The 20,668-nt window shown below is 35.3% G+C and overlaps 1 protein-coding gene across 2 annotated transcripts in view; it reads left to right on the forward strand.

The window, feature by feature from the left end:
* The window catches only part of LOC148947228 (lysine-specific demethylase 4C-like), an 89,575-nt gene that overhangs the window by 45,890 nt on the left and 23,017 nt on the right, over positions 1 to 20,668 (forward strand). For both annotated transcript variants that reach the window (XM_089096938.1, XM_089096939.1), the window contains exons 7-10: positions 1,878 to 3,721; positions 13,822 to 14,025; positions 17,628 to 17,729; positions 19,160 to 19,303. In XM_089096938.1, coding sequence (XP_088953064.1) covers positions 1,878 to 3,721; positions 13,822 to 14,025; positions 17,628 to 17,729; positions 19,160 to 19,303 — 2,294 coding nt within the window. The remainder of the gene's footprint in view (positions 1 to 1,877; positions 3,722 to 13,821; positions 14,026 to 17,627; positions 17,730 to 19,159; positions 19,304 to 20,668) is intronic.

Consider the following 20,668-nt stretch of genomic DNA (forward strand, 5'->3'; position numbering starts at 1 on the left):
TAAGTGAGAGAAGTCTTAGTTGTTTATTAAGACTTCTTTTCGCTGATCCAAAGCCTAACGGGCTGATCATCTTTTGTGTTTTAATAATATTTGTGTGTTTTGTAATCTAAACTCTGGAATACCCCTGGGACCTTTTAAAATAATAGAGTAGATGCATACTCCTAAGGTTAATTGAGGTCAGAAGGACACATTTTCGAAACGAAGCCTGAATCAGCAGTAAGATCTTAAGATTAAATATTTCATTTGTGTATAATTATTGAATTTTCTAATCCTAAAATTAGAAAGAAAAACGCCTGTGGTGGCGTGGTGGGATTGATATATGCTTCATAATGCGGGACCCGAGGTCGATCTCAGCTGCAGTAACCTGCTGCAGGGCTCGGTATTTGATTCCGGTGATAAGATTATGTGAAGGGGTCTCCATAAAAATCCGAGCAAGAAGAAGGAGATGAAAGACAAAAAATGGTGAATACCCTAAAAGAATTAACAATCCACTTATGTGCTCTCAAATGTCTCTTGCGTCCATCTGTCTATTTAGTGATTTGTAGTTATATTATGTATGTATATAAAGGTGCTAGGCGTTTTCATCACCCCCGGAAAATTTTCCCGCGAAAAAATTCCACCTTACATGCAAAATTGAGCCGCCAAAAAAATTATAACAAGTAAAATTATGAAGAAAAGAAGGAATTTTGGAATATTCCACCTATATTCCAAAATATTGGCAGAATATGTGATGTAGAATACCCTATAGTATTTTTTACGCATTTGTATTTAAATTGTTTTTTTTTGTATGTTTCTGGGGGTTGAGTTGTCATAGCAGGGCAAGATATTGATTTAAGAAAATTATTTGAGAATGTGAAATTAATGGCAAATGTAGAAAAGTTTCCCTTTGATGAAGTGCTCAAAGATAGCATGCTGAGACTAAGAAGTACGAGTAATTAATTCCCATGGAATTGGTCTGGTACCGACCAGGGGCCACACTAGCCAAAATGATCGGAGGAGGGGGTAATGGATTTGACTGACCTGCTGGTCATTTTTACCGATTGTTTTGGGTGGTATTACTACTAAAATTCCTTCACAAATAATATGCTCAATTTAATGGTGTTATTTTCATCACATCAAATTGTCTCCTCCCTCTAAATTTAGGATTTTATTTTGCTGTTTTCATTACACACAATCGAAAATAGTGTCACCTTAGATTTTGAAAAATACTTTTTTTTATATTCATAAAAAAGTCTTCGCCCCTCCCCCTACATTTCGTGATATGATGACCCTGTTTGGGCTGATTATATCCTCGCAGTTAAATTAATCAAACCGTTTAGAAGTTCAAGCATGTCCTGAAGGAACAATTTTGCATATCAATAATTTTGAGTGAAAGTCACTAGAATTACTACAGGTTTACCCGAAACAAACAAATTTAAAAAAAACTAATAAACATTAACCAAAAAAAAAATGAAAAACACGAATTTTCGCATTTTTTGTTGTCGGGTTCTTGCAAGCTCCGTTAGGAAATTTTAGGGGATCCAAAATTTGAAGGTGTAATTTTCATCAAGATCGGGTCAATCGGAGGGGGCAGGGAGCTCAAACATTTTTTTTCGGAAATTTTATAAATAGTATTAACTCTTAACGGGTAGCTTTAAAGGTAAATTTTACATATAAATAATCAGTATAAAAGGGAGACATATGCTGCCTTTCAGTTCGTTACCACGATAATCCTCGGATGTGAATCTCATTTCGAATAAAGTGTGAACTAAACTTTTGAAGGCCCTTGTGCTGAAATAACGGTGTTGAAAAACTCAGTTTTCAATCGTTTCGATTTTAACCTTTTACTTTTCTTTACGTTGTTTCTCAGTCATTTTGAAATTTGTCTTTTCTTTCAGCTAACGAAGATGAGTTGGAGTCCGATGACCCAATTCTATGCAATTTGGGCAACGATAGTTCTGATGACTCGGATTTTTACACCAACAAAAAGGGAAAAAGAAAGGTACAGCGTAAAGGTGAAACGAAAAGAAAACTAAAAAAGGGGAAAAGCGTTAGAAAAAAAAAGAAATCAACATTGGATCTTTTACAAGGTGAAATAAAGCAAGACAATAAAAAGGAATCAGAGACGCCTCAGGAATTAGCCGAAAAAGTAACGGATGAATTACAGGTCGGTGACACTACCCCTGTAAAATGTGAATTGAAATTGCAGAAGTTGGAGCTGACTGAGAAACCGGTAGATGGTGAGCAAAAGTCGGATAAAGTGACAAAGAAAAAAAGGGTAAAGAAAATACCAGAGCCCCATATGAATCTTTCTCCTTGTAATGAATCATCAAGTAAGGGAAAGGTATCAGATAAAGAGCAAATAAAGCGGCCTAAGAAAAAAATGTTATATTATCCTGTAGAGGAGATTAGAGAGATTCAGCGCATGTCTCAGACCACGTTAGCGAAATTCCATATACCTAAGAAAGCTAAACCAGTTGGAAGCTCAGAACCAAGGCAAGGCTATGATGATGCATCAAAATCGAGTAAAGCTTGTCATTCTGCCGGATTAGTTCAAAACATTGGGATTACTGCATTGAAATTTCCTCGAGCTATTAAACATATATCCCCTGTACCTCACCTAGGACCAAGTTCCAATTTGAGTCACAACTTGGATCCTTTGAGAATCCCAGATAAAGTTTGTACTGAAAGAGTTATGTCATCACAAAGAAGCACAAGTAGGTCAGAACATGTTACAGGCAAAGAAATCGCTCAGTTAAAACTCGAACCAGTTCCAAGGGCAAATGGCCTTGTTGATCGGTCTTCTTGGCAGACAAGTTCCCATTCAAGACCTACTTTTGGAAGTAAACCATTATTAGCACCGTCATTACCAGCGTCAGATAAGGGGAATCTTCTAGGGATGAATAGTAAAAAAAATTCAGATCTATTAGATGAAGCACATAAAAATGCTGATCTTGAAGTCGAAAGACCTTCTACGTCTGTTCGAAGCAACATTAGCACATCTGTTAATCCAACAACTTTACATTGGGGTATCATAAATGATGTGGAAGCTAATGCTGCAATAGCAAATGCCACAATAGCGGCTTTTGCTGGACAAAACTCCTCCCTACTCCATTTAGCACATACTCGGGCAGACATGCCATTTAGTTTTACCTCACGCGATGGACATTCTATGTCTGTCAGTGCTATTTATGATACTTCAGCTTGTAAGAAAAATGATAATAGCTATGGAAGCTGCCTAAAAGAAACTGTTAAAGCTCCTGGAACAGTGCCAAAAGAAGTTAGAAATAATAGCTTAGTCGTGGCTAAGGTTTCACTCCCTAATATGGGCAATTCAAGATCATCCCATCGAGAAAGTGAAACGAAGTATCTTGACATCGAGAAAGATTTGACAAAAGGTGAAAAGCGCGGTAATTTATTTGAAGAAAATAAAAAAGAAGTCAGTACCTTACCATTATCTATAATCAGCAAAATCCCCCCTCCTCTGCCCCCTTCTGGGGCTATACAAGGTCCTTCAATCTCAATGTCATATCAGTCAAACTTTGTATGGAATCGTCAAACATCATTACCAGCTCCTGCTATGGTTACAGAGCCTCCTCACTCAACCTTTTCGTCATTTGGAGCACCATCAATTGGAGCGTGCGCTACTCAGCCTCCGCTGTATCTGCCATTGCCTATCAGTCAAGAGGCGGTTACGGGCCAGTCAGCACAAAAATTAAAAAATGGGAGGAGGACAAGTATTGTAAGTGCTGTACATGTTTCTTTATCCTTTTCTTGCTTATTTTTACTCGTAGATTAAAAAGCGAAAAATAGTTAGGATTTTATCCACCTTCTCAAAAAAGTGTATTAATTAGATATAGCAAATCGGGAACTATTCTCTTTGTCTAAATTATTTTAATCACCATCTTGCATGATTTTGAAAATTCCGAAGTCTTGAATCCTTTCTAAATCAACTAAGAAGTACCAGTGGGTTTGTCGAAGCTATCAAGTGATATCGCATTTTTTTTCTGTATCGCAGTAATTTTGTTTTTATTACTTTAAATTTTTTGCAATATTATTCTTATATTGGTCTTAAAATCTTATATTTTTGTTTAAAGAATCCTATTAAAAATTTGAAAATAAAACGACCCTACTAAAAAGTATAGGCAACTTGTAAGAGTAGAAACTGGCGCTGGTGTTGACAGCAAAAATAGCAACGCCATCTAATTACAATTTCGCCAGTTACACTGATTTTACTTTATTATTACACTGAAAAAGATGCAAAGAACGCAAAATGTTAGATGGCATTGGTGTTTTTTTGTCAGCATTAGTGATAGTTTTCAATCTTAGAAGTTACCCATACTCTTTGAACCCTCTATGAATCATGTTTTCGTGCAAATATGCACACTTAGATCATGCGAATTTATTTTTTTCTTGTCACTATCACTCAGAATTTTTTTTTCCTAAAGAAAAAGAGGAGAAAAAACTAAAAATATCTAAAATATTAAAACTACAATAAAATAACAAATTTGAAGATATTAAAAAAGACTGTAGACTAAAATCCTCTTATAAAAATGAAATGAAAAAAAGTATCGTAATGGGTACTTCTTTGTGTAGGCTTTTTTTGTTTTTAAATAAGGAATAGACACAGAAGAAACAAGATATACAAGAAATAGAATAAATAAAAATTAAATAAATATATAAAACATATCTCACATAGTGCATTGCTCTTATATGTGAGCGATGCTCGCTCATCGCTCACATGTTATTGATAATATTTAGCAAACGAAAAATCTTCTTAAGGATTAAATGCTTCAACATAGACACAGTTGATGGATTTAGAAAAACGGTTTTGATGGGATTAGAAAATCGTACGTAACAAATTTGGAGATTGATGTAAATAACCTTTTTATTTTATTTAGAAATTAATTCTGTATGGTGTTGAAGATAGTAGTGAAGGTTTATATTCTGTGTGCTAGTAATTTAATTTATAATAAAATGATAATTGATATATTGATCATTAAATATAAATTATATATTAAATAATTAAGATTAAAGTTCCCTGTGCAAGTTTTTGGTATATTGTTTTTCTGCAGTCCAACAGTTTCAAACGACGAGGGTTTAGCTATTATTTCGTAAATTCAGGTTCATGAATTTACGGAATTGCATTTCTGATTTTTTTTTTTTTTTTTTTTTTTTTTTTTTTTTGCGGTCGTGGTATTGAGAAAATAGGACTATTTTTCGACTTTTAAGCTAGTTGACATTATTCTCTAAGAAAATATCTTAGTAATATCTTAGTTGTGGTCAGTGAATAGATAGATCTAAAACTAAAAAGTTCAATGATCAGGAACATCAGGTGGAGGGAGTGTGCACTTACCCCCCCCCCCCCAGATTTTGAAAAGTGTCTTAATTATAAAATGCCTTTTTTGTATTTTCGTTGAAAAATAGAAAAATTTTCACACACTCGTAATCTGACACCAAACACTTTATTGATTGAAAACAACAAAATTACCCCTTCTCCTAGATTTTGAAAAAATGAATTATTCAAAAATGTATGAAACCCAAACAAACAAATGAAACCCAACAAAAATGTCACTCCGCAGGCACATATTGGGAGGCTTCCAAATTTTTTGTATCTTATATGAATGTCTTATGTTTTTTTTATGTAGATCGCCTATTTCAGCGTTTTCCTGAGTTCGTGGCCACCTTCCCCCGAAATAAATTCTTGGTTCCATACCTATTGAGAGACAAAATATGGTATGAAACTCAAAACAAAAAAAAACAAAAAACATTCCATTGTGAGCATTATATTTTATTAAAAATATGATCATTATAAATTTTTAGACCTAGAATCATACAAGAGTTTTAAATTATAGTCTCAACCATGTTCTGCTTCTCCTGCTAACTTTCAAAAATCAAAAATCTAGTCATTTCGTATTTTGAATGGAGGAGCTAAATAGGCTTGTGGTTATGGCTATACCTGTATGGCTGTAACATGTGGCTATGACAAAGCTGTGGCTTTGGCTTTGGCAGTACTCATCAGCCTGAAGCCCAATCACATATCGAGAAAAGGGAAATTTCCACAGTAGGACATAAGCGTGTTTTTTTTTCGGAAAAGTGTAATATCTCTTTTGAACATCGCGACATACAGTATTCTCATCGGTGAGTTCTAGAACCCAAGAATCATTATTACCCTCGTCCTAAATTACTATAAATGTAAAATAGCAAAAGGGGCTAACATTTTAGATCCTCTTTACACTTATAATGCAAAAAGTCCAGTACGTTTTCTATTGTCTAGTATCTGGGAATGCAAATAATTTAGATGTTTAAACCTTTATGAAACTCGGTGGATTTGAAGTAACCCTTTGCGACTTTTTGTTTCGCCTATTTTATTTTAAGGGTAGAGTTGTTTCTTTGGCAATTGAGTGGTAATATAGCTTTAACATATAACTATAACTTTATGTAGGGAAAAAGATATTCCCCTCCTCCTCGACATAGATTTGAAGCATCCATCTGGGAAAAGCTGGATTATAGTGGCCAAAAATGCTGCTTTTTTCGTTTTCTTGTGCATTTTAGGGTTCATAACATCCCGCTTTGAATTACTATTGAATTTCAAGAAAAATTGGAATTGAAGCGAAAACTTGGAATTGAAGCAAAAACTAAATTTTAATAAATGGAAATTAAATAAAAATAAAATTGTAAGACAGCAGACATTGTGGCTTTTTCAGTTCCTCAATTTTCGTGCATTTGTTATTCTCTGTGAGTACAAACTGTTCTTAAAATAAGGGGTTTTTCCGGCCCGTAATTTTTCTATTTCGGTAATTTTCTACTTTCGAATAATTTTTTTCTATTTAGTTTTTTTTTCTTTGTCAGGCTCTTTTGCTATTTTGAAATAAAACAGGTTTCAGAGAATAGAACCGTTTTCTTAAAAATGCTACAAAAATTACTATATTGTAATTTGAGAGGGGGGGGGGGGAGATTTCGTGGCACCGTGTGAAAACCCAGGTTGTAATAGATACAATGAAAATATTGAAAATTGTAAATGAAACTATCGGAACTAAAAATAAGCGAATAATAAATTAAAAAACAAATTACAATAGAAAAAAAATCCGAAAAAACATGAGCTATTCAAAGAAAATTCAGCTCGTAAGCCCTTTATCCATGCTTTTAAGATACTTAGTATAAATCCTGCAGAATTCGACTCAACTCTATCGCTCAAGTGAAAAATTCCGTTCAGTTGAAGGCTCTTTATCTTTACTACCTCGAGAAAAATGGCTGTTCTGTATGCATCTATAACAAAGTGCAAGTGCTGTTCATTATGGACGCTGGCAGGAAGGGTAGGGGGTAGCCCCCCCCCCAGGAAATAACGAGACATTTGAACGTGAATAAAGAGTAGAAAAATAAGAAATTTTCTTATGTAAGTATTAGGAAAAACAAAGTTTCTGGTAGCACTTAACCCTCTCCCCCCTCTTCACGGAAAGTTTCAAGTTTCTAGCGATACTTATGCCATTCAACCGAAGTTATCGATTATTGCTTGCAATTTTATTTGCGACTATTGCTTTGAGTTCCAGTAAAAAAAACGATACACATGTCAATGAGCATGATTAAGGGACTCAAACCAAAGCCCTGGGGTCCATGTGGCTTCCAACTTCCCCCATTAAACAATTTTGCAGATTGAATTATTAAAAGGGTGTATTCGCCACTTACTGTGTCTTCACAGCAAAAATGTCACCGTTCGTGAATATCAGCGGGAAGTAAAGCTGGCTTAAAGGCTTGCCCAAAACAAGGGGAAAACATAGCTCAGTGGATTTTAAACAAGGAAGCTGTTTCTTCTTTGAGTTTTGAAGAAAGATGGACAATCCCACAGTAAAGGATATTTTGTTTGTGTGGGGTACGCAGAAAGTGGAATTGGATATTCGTCAAAAGTCATGTCTACCTGGCAAAGAAATACAGGATCCCCGAATATGAGTAGAAGCTGAAGCTGCATTGTAAGAGCGCGGTCTAGTAGATTAAAAGACCTGAAACAAAAATTTTCGAGATGCATAGCTTGTAATGTAAAGGATAATACACCATCTTCTAATAAATTATCTTTTTTTTTTACTACTTCGTATGGTAGGGTTGGTCTTACAAACTGTGGAGGGGGATCACTTGATCGGAAACTGAAAATTCTGCTGCCCTTCCTAAGGGTCAAAAAGGATTGTAGGGCAAGTAGCCCCCTCCCGTGGCCTTTTTTGCTATCCAGTCTTCCGGAAGCTATCCCTTTTTCATTTTTTAAGGTTTGAATGTTATGTTTTTGCTTCTTTTGTTTTTCTATATATTTTTTTTCTTTTATAAATAATTATTTTTCACTGGCTGTTAATTGTCCTCGTTTCCTTTCTTCGCGATTTTTTGTTTTTTCTTTTGTAATACCAAAATAATTAGTGACCCATTAATTGGTAATTCGGATAGTGAATAATTCGCTATCTGTATTAGCTACTAGTTTAAACAAATAAAAAAACGGGTGTAATATTTTAAACAAAACAGTAGACAAAAACAGAAAAAAAGTAAATTTTAAATAATAAAAATTCGAATATTTTGGCTTCGCATCCAGAAGCCTTTATCAGGGGGAGGGGGGGGAATAAAAGAAACTATCCTTAGCAAAAGATGAAAAGAACAAAAAACAAAGATAAGACAATCGCTATAGAAGAGAAAAAGACGAAATGAAAGCTCATATGCAAATTAAAGTCCAAAAACACGTCATAAAGCCCAAGACCGGGACGTCTGTTATTGTAAACGTTTATATCTCAATTCATCTTCTGAAACAGGCCATTCATATAAAAAAGAAAAATCTTGCGTATGACCTATGTTTGAATTTAAAAGGTTAAAATAGAATAGACTCTAGAGAAGATAAAGGTTAGAGCATATTATAAATTGAATCGATCTTTTCTTTTTCTGATCTAGCAGAAGCATGTTGACTCTTTCCAGAACTGATTTCATCCTAAGCTTTGTTTATAAGGCTGACACTTGATTGGGACTTATTGTACAAAATGTATATCAAACAATAACATTTTGCATAGTAAGCCCCGAAAAATCTGTGCAGTATAATAGCGCAGTATCACACTATTTACATGTAGTGTGGTTTTTACCAGAGTAATTGTGCAACCTGTAGTCCAGCAGATCCAAACTTTTGAAAACTCACGATGAGTAACTTTAAACTGAATAAATTTTATTTGTTTACAAACCTATTTTTTTGTGTCTACATAAAATAAGATAATGTTTATTCCTGAAAAATGTCTATCTCAAGCCCAGATGGGCCGAATTTTTATTTTTGAAAAAAAAAACACACACATACAGAAAAAAGAAAAAATTGGACAAGTCAGGAAAAAAATCAATGTCAAATAGTTAAGTACAAACTGCTAAAAATATCTAAAAATTTGTAAAACCTTCCATAAAACCACATAAAAACTGAATGTCACATGTCTTATGACTAAAGAAATGCAAAAACTTTTTTTCTTTTTTTTAAGAGTGACTAAAGTGAAAGTTAGTTCTGCTAAAGAAACATTAGACAGATGCAAGGTAAAAAGAGAGTGCGGCAAGTTCCCTTGAAGAGATTACCATTCTTTGCTATCAACTACAAGAAAAGTATTGCTGATAAATCTATCTGCAGCGAAATTGCAAATCGTTCAAGTTTTTAATTTTCATACTAATTTCACTACATGACAAGTTAACACTATAATACATGATACAACGGAAAAGAAACATATTTGCAGAAGGTGTCTACAAAGTGAGTTAGAATCGACTATCCTAATAGTTTTAGATCATAGGAATCCGTACGGCTATATTTCCTGACGCAACCATGTTTCCAATATTTCGCTCAGAACAGTGATGTTCTGACTCGTACGCTTGTCGATCGATGTAATAAAATCGATCACTGTCCATGGACGTACGTAGCTTCTTGTCTAGGGAGGGGGGGGGCGACTCTGTGATGAAGGGCGGGGGGGGGGCTGAAGTTATATTGGCAGTTCACAAAACCTTACATTGCCATTAAGTTCTATCATACCTATGAAATCTCTATTAATAAGTAATCACCAAAAATCATAAATCGTCAATAAGCTTCAGCATTAATCTTCTTGGACTAGAGATAAATCTTTCCAAGACATTATGGATAATTGCTTCTTGTTTGATTTTTATTCTGTCATTCCAGCTGTTTATTTCCAGATTTTTCAACCATCTATCTTTTATTAGCCACTTTTTTAGCCATCTACCTTTTTTCAACTGCTTTTTCAACTATATTCTTTTCAGTCATATCTAGAGTAAATTTGAAGTTCTAGGGGGAAGCTGCCCAGTGCCACCCCCCCCCCCACCTCCCTACGCCCATTTCAATGTCAAAAATTGACGTTTTTTCTTGTGTTTGATCTTTGAAATTGGTCTTTTTTCCTTTTTCAATTTCGGGACTGAAGTTTTGAATCCGAATTGCAGCCCTTTTTTCGGAGCGAGAGAAAATCTAGTCATTCAATCGATCTTCAGTGATATTAGTTTAGGTCTGCTCAATTTGGCCAAAATTATACTGTGCTAGACTATATTGAGCTCTGATCTGAAAAATTAGTTGCAAACATTATCATTGGCCGAAGTTATCTATTAAACCAGATGAGGAGGAGTGTTGCACAGTTGGCATGGTAGTTTTTTCTTTGAAAAACTTCTATTTCGGAAAGTTTTTTTTTAATTAATCTCTGTTTGTTTTTGATTGCTAAAGTTTCAAATTTTTCCAAATTTTCTATTTCAAATCAGTGTTCTTTTCAACATCAAATTTAGTATCGTTTTTAGTATCAAATTTAGTATCATCAAATTTAGTATTATTTATCAAATTTAGTATCAAAGTAAACAGGGTATCAAAGTAACAATAAGCAACATGCATAACTCACAGCTCTTTCCCCGAGTCTGAGAGGGCGGTTCAGCCTAGGAAGCATAGTTATTTGGCCTTTGTACTATTTTAAACAAATAGACGTCTCAAAGTTTTGACCGGATGCCTTTGGGGAAATGGGGGGAGTGGGGGCTGGTTGCCCTTTGATCACTTTTGATTCTCAAACAAAGAACTAGAAGTTTCAATTTCCAATCGAATGAACCCCCTCCACAGTCAATAAGACTGTGGATGATAAAATCCCTTTCACAAAACCCTATATTTTAACAATGGGTAACTTCTAAGAGTTACAAACCTTGCCCAGGGGGGCGAAGGGGTATTTTTCAACCCCTAAGTTATAGTTAGTTCAATTTTGGACTATTTTGAAAAATGGCTTTTTCAAAACTTTAATCGGATGCATTTGCGAAAAATCCGTGCAATGGGGGAGGGGGCTGGTTACCCTCTGATCACTTTCGTTTCCTAAAAAGGGGAATAGAAATTTTGAATTACAATCGAATGAGCCTCCTCCAAAGTTTGTACGGCCACGCCTTCCATAAAACTTTATAGGTTAACGATAGGTAACTAGCATAATTTATAGCCCTTTCCCCGAGGGCTTGAGGTGGGGGGGGGGGTCAAACTCGGAACCATACTTATTTGACAATTGGAATATTTTCAACAAAATGGCCATCTCAAAATTTCGATTCGATACATTTGTGGAAAAGAGCTCGGGGGGGGGGGGTAGTTGCCCTCTGATCACGTCTGACTCTTAAAAAGGAACTAGAATTTTCAATTTTCACTCAAATAAGCTCCGAAGTTTTTACGACCACCTCTCCCGTAAAAACCTGATATGCCCCTGCGGCATAACTTAAAACCCTTTCCCCGGGAAAGGGTTTTAAAAATTGTGTCAACCCTGAAAGCGTTGTTATATAATCTTTGGACTATTTTGAACAAAATGGCCATCTCAAAAGAGACCGAATGCATTTGGGGGAAAAGGACATGAGGGGGGGGGGGGCTAGTCTCTGATCACTTTTGACTCTTAAGCACTAGAACTTCCGATTTCCAACCGAAAGAACCCCCGCCAAAGTTTATACGACCACCCGTTCCATATGCAGTGCTTCTAGGGAAAAATAATAATAAAACATTGAATCGTTATAGCCTATAGGGAATGCTATAGCGTTGCCTCAGATCAAAGAACCCAGATGTCAGGTGTACTTTAGATGCACTAGACACGACGGAACTTAGAAGAGTAGACTTTGAAAACGGAGACGTTACTTAGGACAGTCCTTGTGTCCATTTCCAGTGTGCGTCCATTTCCTGAAAGTGTGGTTGCAATAGTGTTTCTCTACTCTTAGCACCCTTCGAAAATGGTCCCCCCCCCCTGAAAAGTTAAAATAATGTATGTTTCATAGCTAAGAGTCGTGTTTGTGTTTTCGAACATTAAAAGGTAAGAAACTTCCAAAATGTCAAAACCCGAAAAGTAAGTTCTGATATATAGAATTCCTAGAACATTTTTATTAAAGTGTGACATGTACGACATTTTTTCGCCTGTAAGCGCATTTTTCTCCTTCTCTGATGAAACGAATTTGATCGTTTTTTTTTAGGTTTTGTAAATATTCTCAAATTATCCGTGTTTGGAATCGTAAAAGTTATATTTCTCGACACTAAGATGTGTGCCAAAAAAGGGGCATTTTTCCATGGAAATACTCCGAAAAATATATTTTTTACAAATTCGAGGAGTGAGCAAAACATCTGGGGTAGGAGCAGCCCCCCTCATCCCCCCTTAATTGACTTTATTGGTGGTTTGTCTCGTAGCTTAGCCGATTGATGTAATAAAATTGATGCGTTCTCTGTTTGTTTAAGAAAAAGGGTTGTCTAAAGCATTTTTTTTTCACCAGACTTTTGTGTATTTAAATATAACAAGAATGTTTTTTTCTAAATATTTATATATATATATATATATATATATATATATATATATATATATATATATATATATATATATATATATATATATATATATATTTGGACACCTGGACAAGTCAGATTGATAATCTACTATAACTTGTTATAATGGAACCTTATTTCATTCTCTGCAAAATAAATACTCTATGTCTCAGAATGACTCCGTGTTACTAATTACCGTAGTTGACGCAGTATTGTTGCCTTGGTAAAGAGGGATGTGTCTCCGTCATATTGTTATTTTATTTTTCTGAAATCATCTTTTAAAACTGACGGTAGTGAAAACGCGGGAGAGGACTCATTCAATTGTAAAAATAAAAGTTCTAGTCCCCTTTATAAGGACCAAATTTAAAGGGAAGGCAGCCGATCACCTCTTCAACATTGTTTGTATCTCCGGGTACTTTGCATCTTCAGATGGCACTGTGTTAAAATAAGATTGGAATTGAAAGGGTTCTTAGTCTAAATCTGTTAAATTAAAATCTAATTCGGAGCTGCAAGCGAAAGGGTCGAAAGTTCCAATGCAATGCATTGTAAGTCCATCCCCAGGGTTAAGGGCCTAGGGTTGTGAAGATTATGTTAAAGAGCTTGGCTTGATTTCTGAATTTTCTTCAAATTTGCGTCAGTGGTCCTCAGAAAATGGGTTTTGGCTCGAAATAACATTTGTGGCTGAGATATATGTAGAAACAACCTTACTTTAACATGCTTATTCTTTTTTGGAGGTTTCTTGAAAGGTCGAAGGTTTAGGGCTGAATGATTTGACCTGTTATAATCATAGCAAATAATTTGTTTTTAAGTCACCCCTTATTAGATAATGTTCGTTTACCTTTCATTTATGATTAATATCGTATGTTTAATATCTATGAATGAATTATTAATTCATTTTAATATCATAAGTCTATTAACTTTATTATTGTTGTTATATCTCCAGAAATATGTGAAGTTGTATTGCTTTTTACATCTCCATAAATATGTGAAGTTGTATTGTTTTTTATATCTCCAGAAATATGTGAAGTTGTATTGTTTTTTAGTCGGGAGGCAAAACCAAAACAAACGGAGCCGATCATTCTAGTGGGAAAATGGTACAGCAGTCAAATTTGGTCGTAAATCAACCTCCTTGGGCTTTACTAATCTGCAATGATAACGGAAGCATCACTACTGAAAGAGACTATAATGACTTCATGAGCAGACTTGAATCCCATTGTGCTATGTGTAGTCTTTTCAAAGAACCAAAGGTAAGTAACTTCGTTGCTTTAAGCTGATTTATATTATTGCGGCTCCGCCTTAGTTGCGCTTCAGCAAGTTGGAGTACCCACTGTGTTCGAATTGTATTGTGTATAATTTTAAAGATTGTGGGTATACTACTAACACTACTAACAACTCACCGCAGCACCAAGCCCCCCGTGACCGACACAGCTACGTACGCTCCTCCTCCATCTCATAATGTTCAAAGTCTCCCTTTTTACACCCTCTCAGGAAGTTCCCATTTCCTTTAAATCTTTCTTTATGACGTCCTCTCGCACCAGACGAGGACGACCTGCTTTCCGTTTAGCCCTACACGGTTGGCCAAAAATGACAATCTTCGGCAATCTGTCATCCTTCATCCGCAAAACGTGCCCTAGCCACTTCAACCTTTCTTTCATTATAGCCCTAGAAAGTGGGATTGAACTACATTGTGGATATGTTATACATTAAACCTTGGCTTTCAGTTTTGGCTTTTTTTACTCCCACTGTGTTATGTGCTGTGATTTCAAAGAACCAAATTTAATTAAGTTTGTAATTTATAAGCTCGTGGTATAAAGCCGATTTATCTTATTAGGGTTCCACGTTAGTAGCACTTTAGCAAATTGGAGCACCCACTACGTTCTAACTGTGTTGCCTATCGTATATACCTTTGAACAATTTGTCCTTGTATCTCTTAAGAAGGATATGTTAGGGTGATGAATAAACCCCATTTCTTAATAGATGTTTGGCTTTTTTTTAATTGGAAAATAATACTAACAAGGACCCTTCATTTTCGTGCAATTTAGTGAATAGGGCAGATAGCACTAATACTGCCACAACTGTAACGCATTTATGTTGTTCTTATTGTTGTTTTACGTTGCCCCATGTCCCCTGCTTATATATTTAAAAATATCTTTTTTTGCTAATTTCATTAAAAAATGTCTTCTGTTAGTTTCATTGAAAAACTGGAAAAATATCCCCCAATAAGTCCCTTGACCCCCCCCCCCTCACTTACAAAAAAAAAAGAAACGGCTTTTCTTGAAGAGTTGCAAGTCGATATATATAACATTCGTCACCTTTTAATGAAACGCTCTGACTATGCGATCTCTGTAATGAAAAATACTCACTTGACTTCAGGTATAGTAAGGACATTTACTATCTGTAGAGGACCGGAAATCTACTGAGTCAAATTTACATTCGAAAATACGCTCCAGGTATCATTGTATAATATCACGTTTATAATATTAATATATTATCTACGTTGTGACGGATAATATTACGTCGCACATATATAAAAATGTAATATCTGGATATAAAGGAGTACTCTTTCCATCCCAAGGTGTGCCCAAATACTTCTCCACAAAGCTTTTGGAAAAGTACTAAAATCTGGAAAAATGGCCTAATGTTTGCAGCTATAATTCCTAATTTTTGGATTTGCGACAATTTTTTGACCCAATATTTTCTGATTTAACCAAGACAGATTTCCGCTTGATATAAATGTTAAATCATAAACCCAAGGTTTAAAAGAGTTTTTATTGGCCCACGAAACGTCTTTATGAAGTAAAGGACAATGAAAGCGCTTTTGTTTATGTTTACTACTACTACTGTTACTAACAACTCACTGTAGCGCCAAGCCACCCGAGGCTAGTGTATCTATGAACGCCCCTCCTCCATCCTAATCTGTTTAAATCTTCCTTTACATCCTGCCGAGACGCTCCAATTTCATTAAATCCTTTCTTGCGACCTCCTTCCACCCGGGGTGGTAACCTGCTTAACTTTTGGCCGAAAAAGACGATGTTTGGGAATCTATCATGTTTCACCAGCAGAACGTGGCCTGTCGATCTCAACCTTTTTCTCATTATAGCCCTAGAAAGTGGGATAGAACCATATTTTTCTCACAGCCTACTGTTTGATATGCGGTTAGTCAGACGGGTACCCAAAACAATGTGTAGACAAATACTTTGGAAAACGAGCTTATCACTTGCAAGGTTATTTTAGTACAGATATGAAGTCAAAATATAACAGATATGAAGCTCTAAAGTACTGATCAGTTATCGTAGGTTAAAGACTGTCAAATTGTCAGCAAAAGACAGTCAAATTGTCAGTTAAAGACAGTCAAATTGTCATTTGAAAAAGATCATTCGTGGTGAAAACTTCATTAAACATGAGAAAAAATATGCTCACACATGGACAACAGTATTTGTCATATCATCTTTTTAAGAAACTCTCCTCGAAGGGGGAGGTCCTCCTGATCAATCTTTGGGGGGGGGGGGTTCCTTCCTCTTCATGTAAGTATGTGTACGATCATATTTGCAGTAAATTTTTGATTTTTGCAATAAAAATCGGGATAGCCATATTAAACTCCCTGGATAGCTTGATAAGGCTTTGAAAAACTGTCGGATTTATCCCCGGTAGGATTAAGGTGTTAAGATAAAAAGCTGGCTACATCTAGTTCACGAACAATTGTTGGATGGTCAAGATTTTTAAATGGTTTTGTAACATCTGAAAACCTAACCTCAATAATTGAACAAATATATACCTCTTACGAACGACTGAATATTACAACATGTTCTAAAATTTAATGCTCATGCTCTGAACAAGCCTCTAAAATTTAGATGTTTCAGATTTAAAACTCTAAGAGTCAAATTTCAGCATTTCAAAGTAGAATGAATAATCTTTGAAAAAATTGAAATGGCACATTAATGATAACTGATGTGTATAATTAATAATCGAATATGTCGAATATAATCGAATATATGTTTTTAGTGCTGCTACAGATACATTAAAAAGTAAAATTATGTACACAATCCAAAGTCACGTTTTTAAGTCAAATTTTTAGTTTTATATTTTCAGTAATTTCATTTTTAAAAAAATAGAAATTCAAATACGAAAAAAAAGAAGTCTAGAAATCAGTGGCGTTAATTCACGAAAATTTAGGGAGATGTATATATTTTAATGGTAATTTTTTTGTTTTTTCGAAAAAAAAGGAAGTTTTCACTGAAACTACCAAAAGAGTATTTTTGAAAATGTAGGGGGGGCTGCCCCCCACCCAACTGGATATACCTGCTAGAAATGTTTCTAATTTTTGTGTTGAAGGAAGCGACATCATTAATATTGTTGAATTGTGTGACTCACCGTTATAAGTAGTATTTGTTCTACGTTCTTATTCTCTGATTTTTAACATTAATTTTATTAATTAAGTCCATTTCGTTAGCTCTTCAAGCGAAGGAATAAATAAAATGCCCTACCAAAGACGCACAAGGTATCGGTGAATAGCCTCCAATTTTCTCTCAAGTGGGTAACTGCATAAATGTCCTCCCACTCTGGGATGAGATTCGCCTGAAGGGTTCTTCTCTCACGTTCGCACGTCTTCTGGAGGGTGTTCTTTTGTCTTTCTCGCTGACGGGTGGCTTTCGGGTGCTCGAGGAGCATTTTCGGAAGTTTGTAATCTGGAATGCGGGGGATATCTTTGAGATATCACCTTCTTCGGTGTTCCACGACGGATGGGATGTCTGGTTGAAATGTTGATTGAAATGAATAAGGGATGAGGATTGTAAAATGAAATTCAGTAAATATGTATTTTGTTATCCAGATTTCTATTTCGCTTTTTCAGAGCAAACAAGAGTTTTTAGAGAAGAAATGGAAAGAGAATGAGTTGAATATACCTTCAAAATCAAATGTTCTGATTCCCGAAGCTGCTTTTGACCCAAGTGTGGTAAGTTTCTTCTTTTATAGTTGTAAACCCGCCAAATATTCCCGCCGTTGCTAGGTAATGATCATAATGGCGTATTACACGCTTTTGGTATCGACTGTCGCGTATCTAATTTTTTAGTGGTCCTTGATGCCACTCCACCACCGCTACCACCCCACTCCCTCGAATAAACTCCCTTGTCCCCTCTTAACGTTCTCTTGCTGCAAAAATAAATTTTTACAGAATAAAAAAACAGTTCTGTCCAGGAACGAATCAGAGACCCCTGCATGCAAAGGAAACTGAGCAACCATCAAGCTGTAGAACCATGTAAGTAGATTCTGTATAAATTATGATTCAAGGGCAAGAATGCTCAAAATTGCTCCCTCCACGACCCTTTCCAATTAACCCTCTACCCCTCTTGACCTTCCCTTGCTATAAAGGGATGTGACCAGTTTTAGTTCAATTGGTACACTAGCTAAGGAATGCTTAGCTAACAGAGAAACGAAAAGCTCTATAGTAAAAGTTCTTAAACTCAAAAGAGTAATCATCTTAATTTTACCAAAGTTTTCCTCTTAGAATGTGATGTGCTGAGAATTCAAAACTGAAAAAGACTCTGAAATTAACAGGTATATAAGAATCAACGCACTAGCTGTGAATAGCGTCTCCTGTGCATTTATTCTCTTTTATTTTTGCATATTTTATTCTTGCCATTTCGTATGAAGGGCTAGGACTGGTATGGAAGGACATGTCGAAGAAAATGGTTGAGGGCTATTAGGGTGTCCAAAGTCAAACCACACTCCCTACTTTCAAAATATATTACAAAAAAACGACCTTAGTTTTTTGTGCCCAAAATATATTTATTAACACAAAAAAGGCCTTGGTTATCACAAAAATTCACAACAGTGTAAAATACAAAAACACGCTCTTGAATCCAAAAGTCATTCAATAAAATCATCCCTACGTACCCTACCCATGCCAAACCCAAAATCCCCATATCCCTGTATTGGTCAAAGAATTCCTTTACCATTAAATAATCGGCATATCTACAAAATAGAATTTTTTTTTATTTAATATATAGTTTTTAGGTTTTAAATATTTAGGTTTTAAAAAATGAAACAATAAAGCATTCGATTAAAAAAGATTCTGGGTTCAATCAACGGCGAATTCAAACGGAGACAGTTTAGGAGTCATTACGATACTCTACTGGTCAGACTTAAAATTTCGTTTTTGGGGGGAGGGGTGACATGCTTTTTCTCTTGTCCTCTCAAAGAGCACGGTATATACTTTTTTCTTTTTATTTGTTCCACAGGCTCCTTAGATTGGTACAAATAAAGATGATAAAAAAAATGTAAAGTAGAATTAAACTTGCATAGTGAGACATAGGACAAGACATAACCTTGCTGTTTTCATTTTAATCTCTTCTTTTCCTTATTCATTTCTGGCTTTCCTTTCAGAAATCTGAGAACGGTGAATTTGTTGAAAGCCCTTTAGTAAGGTGTATGGTGTGTAATTTAACAGTTCACAGCAAATGTTACGGTGTTAATCCCAGTGTGAGTACTTGGAAATGCGACAGATGTGCTCTTGGTGATATTTCGCTTGTAAGTTCTTTTCCATTTTTCTAATTCAGATTATTCTAATTTAGAGTGTTTTCTATTTTAATATGTGTTGGTTCGATTTAAGTTCTATGTTTGATAGTTCTCAATCTAACACCTTCCATTAAAGGGTGTATCTGGTATTTGTATAGCTTTGTATGAAAGTATAAAACTCTGAAGCTTTTTGCTGGAATAGCTTATGTTGAGGATTTTATTTACTAAAAACAAAAGCATCTAAAAAGTACTTGGTATAAAGCACTTAACATTATGTCTGGTAGCCTGTGAACCACCTTTTATTAACAAAATGCAACTCTCAACCTTTATAGGTTCCTCTGTTTTTGTATTTGAACGGCCAGTAAAGTGAAAAAAATACTCGTACTTAAGTATAGACTTTTTTCCCTTTTTTTTATATTGCATTGCAATAATCGATTTTCTAGATCAGTACCAGCTAAAGTGTGTCTTAAAAGATTTTCTATGATTAAAAACTTAGTTTTTTGTTGTTGTGTGTCAACTCCGCTCTAAAAAATTGTTAATCGCTGATGATAATGGGAAATGGTCCATTTTAGCCCAATCTTGAATGTAGTTTGAAGACTAAAAAAAATATTGTCTCGTATTACCATTCTTAAAACCTTGTTTAACAAATTTGACGCTCATTTGCTGAAAACGTAACAAAAAATAAGGAGCTACGTACTGAGATATTCTGATGAGTGGGTACCTTTTAGAATGAGAAAAAAAGATTGAGGTGAAATAAGGAGATCTTTTCACTCCTTATTTCGCCTTAAATCTTCTCAAAAAACACAATGTAGGGATAATGGAGCGAATATTAGACGATCACGAGTGCTGAGACTTAGTGTTCAAGTGCTTTGACATGAACCAGCGAATGGATATTCGCTGTTCATAGTTCCGCACTTAAGCGTGGCGGAACTAGGCCGTACATGTGGTGTTATGGGATGTACATCAGAAGGTAGAAAATGGGCACCCCTCATTAGCTCTTCGTCACGTTTTTGGAATGGGTTGTATGCGACAAAAAAATAATTCAAAACATGAAATGAGAATTGGCAATTGACAAGATGATCACAACACATAAAGTACGAAGGGCGTCAAAAAGAAGCCATTTTTGGCCCCACTGAATCCATTTTAGGTCTATTCATACCTGAAAACCCCGATCTTCTAAGATTTTTTCTTTACTGTTTCAAAATTATTAAGTTGCTAGGGCAGCAACACATTGATGTCAGTGTTGCCACGTTGAACAGTGAAATTGGAATACGTCTGAGACAAACCCAGTGTTGAATTTACAGTTATGCAGGTTAATGACGCCTCTTAGCAGTCTTTATCAAGGAGTAGCAGTCTTTTGAGGAGTAGGCGGTTATA

This window comes from Artemia sp. Qi Xiang Cuo, chromosome 11 (assembly GCF_049724085.1).
Source record: "Artemia sp. Qi Xiang Cuo chromosome 11, ASM4972408v1, whole genome shotgun sequence".
In the NCBI taxonomy this organism is placed as follows: domain Eukaryota; kingdom Metazoa; phylum Arthropoda; class Branchiopoda; order Anostraca; family Artemiidae; genus Artemia; species Artemia sp. Qi Xiang Cuo.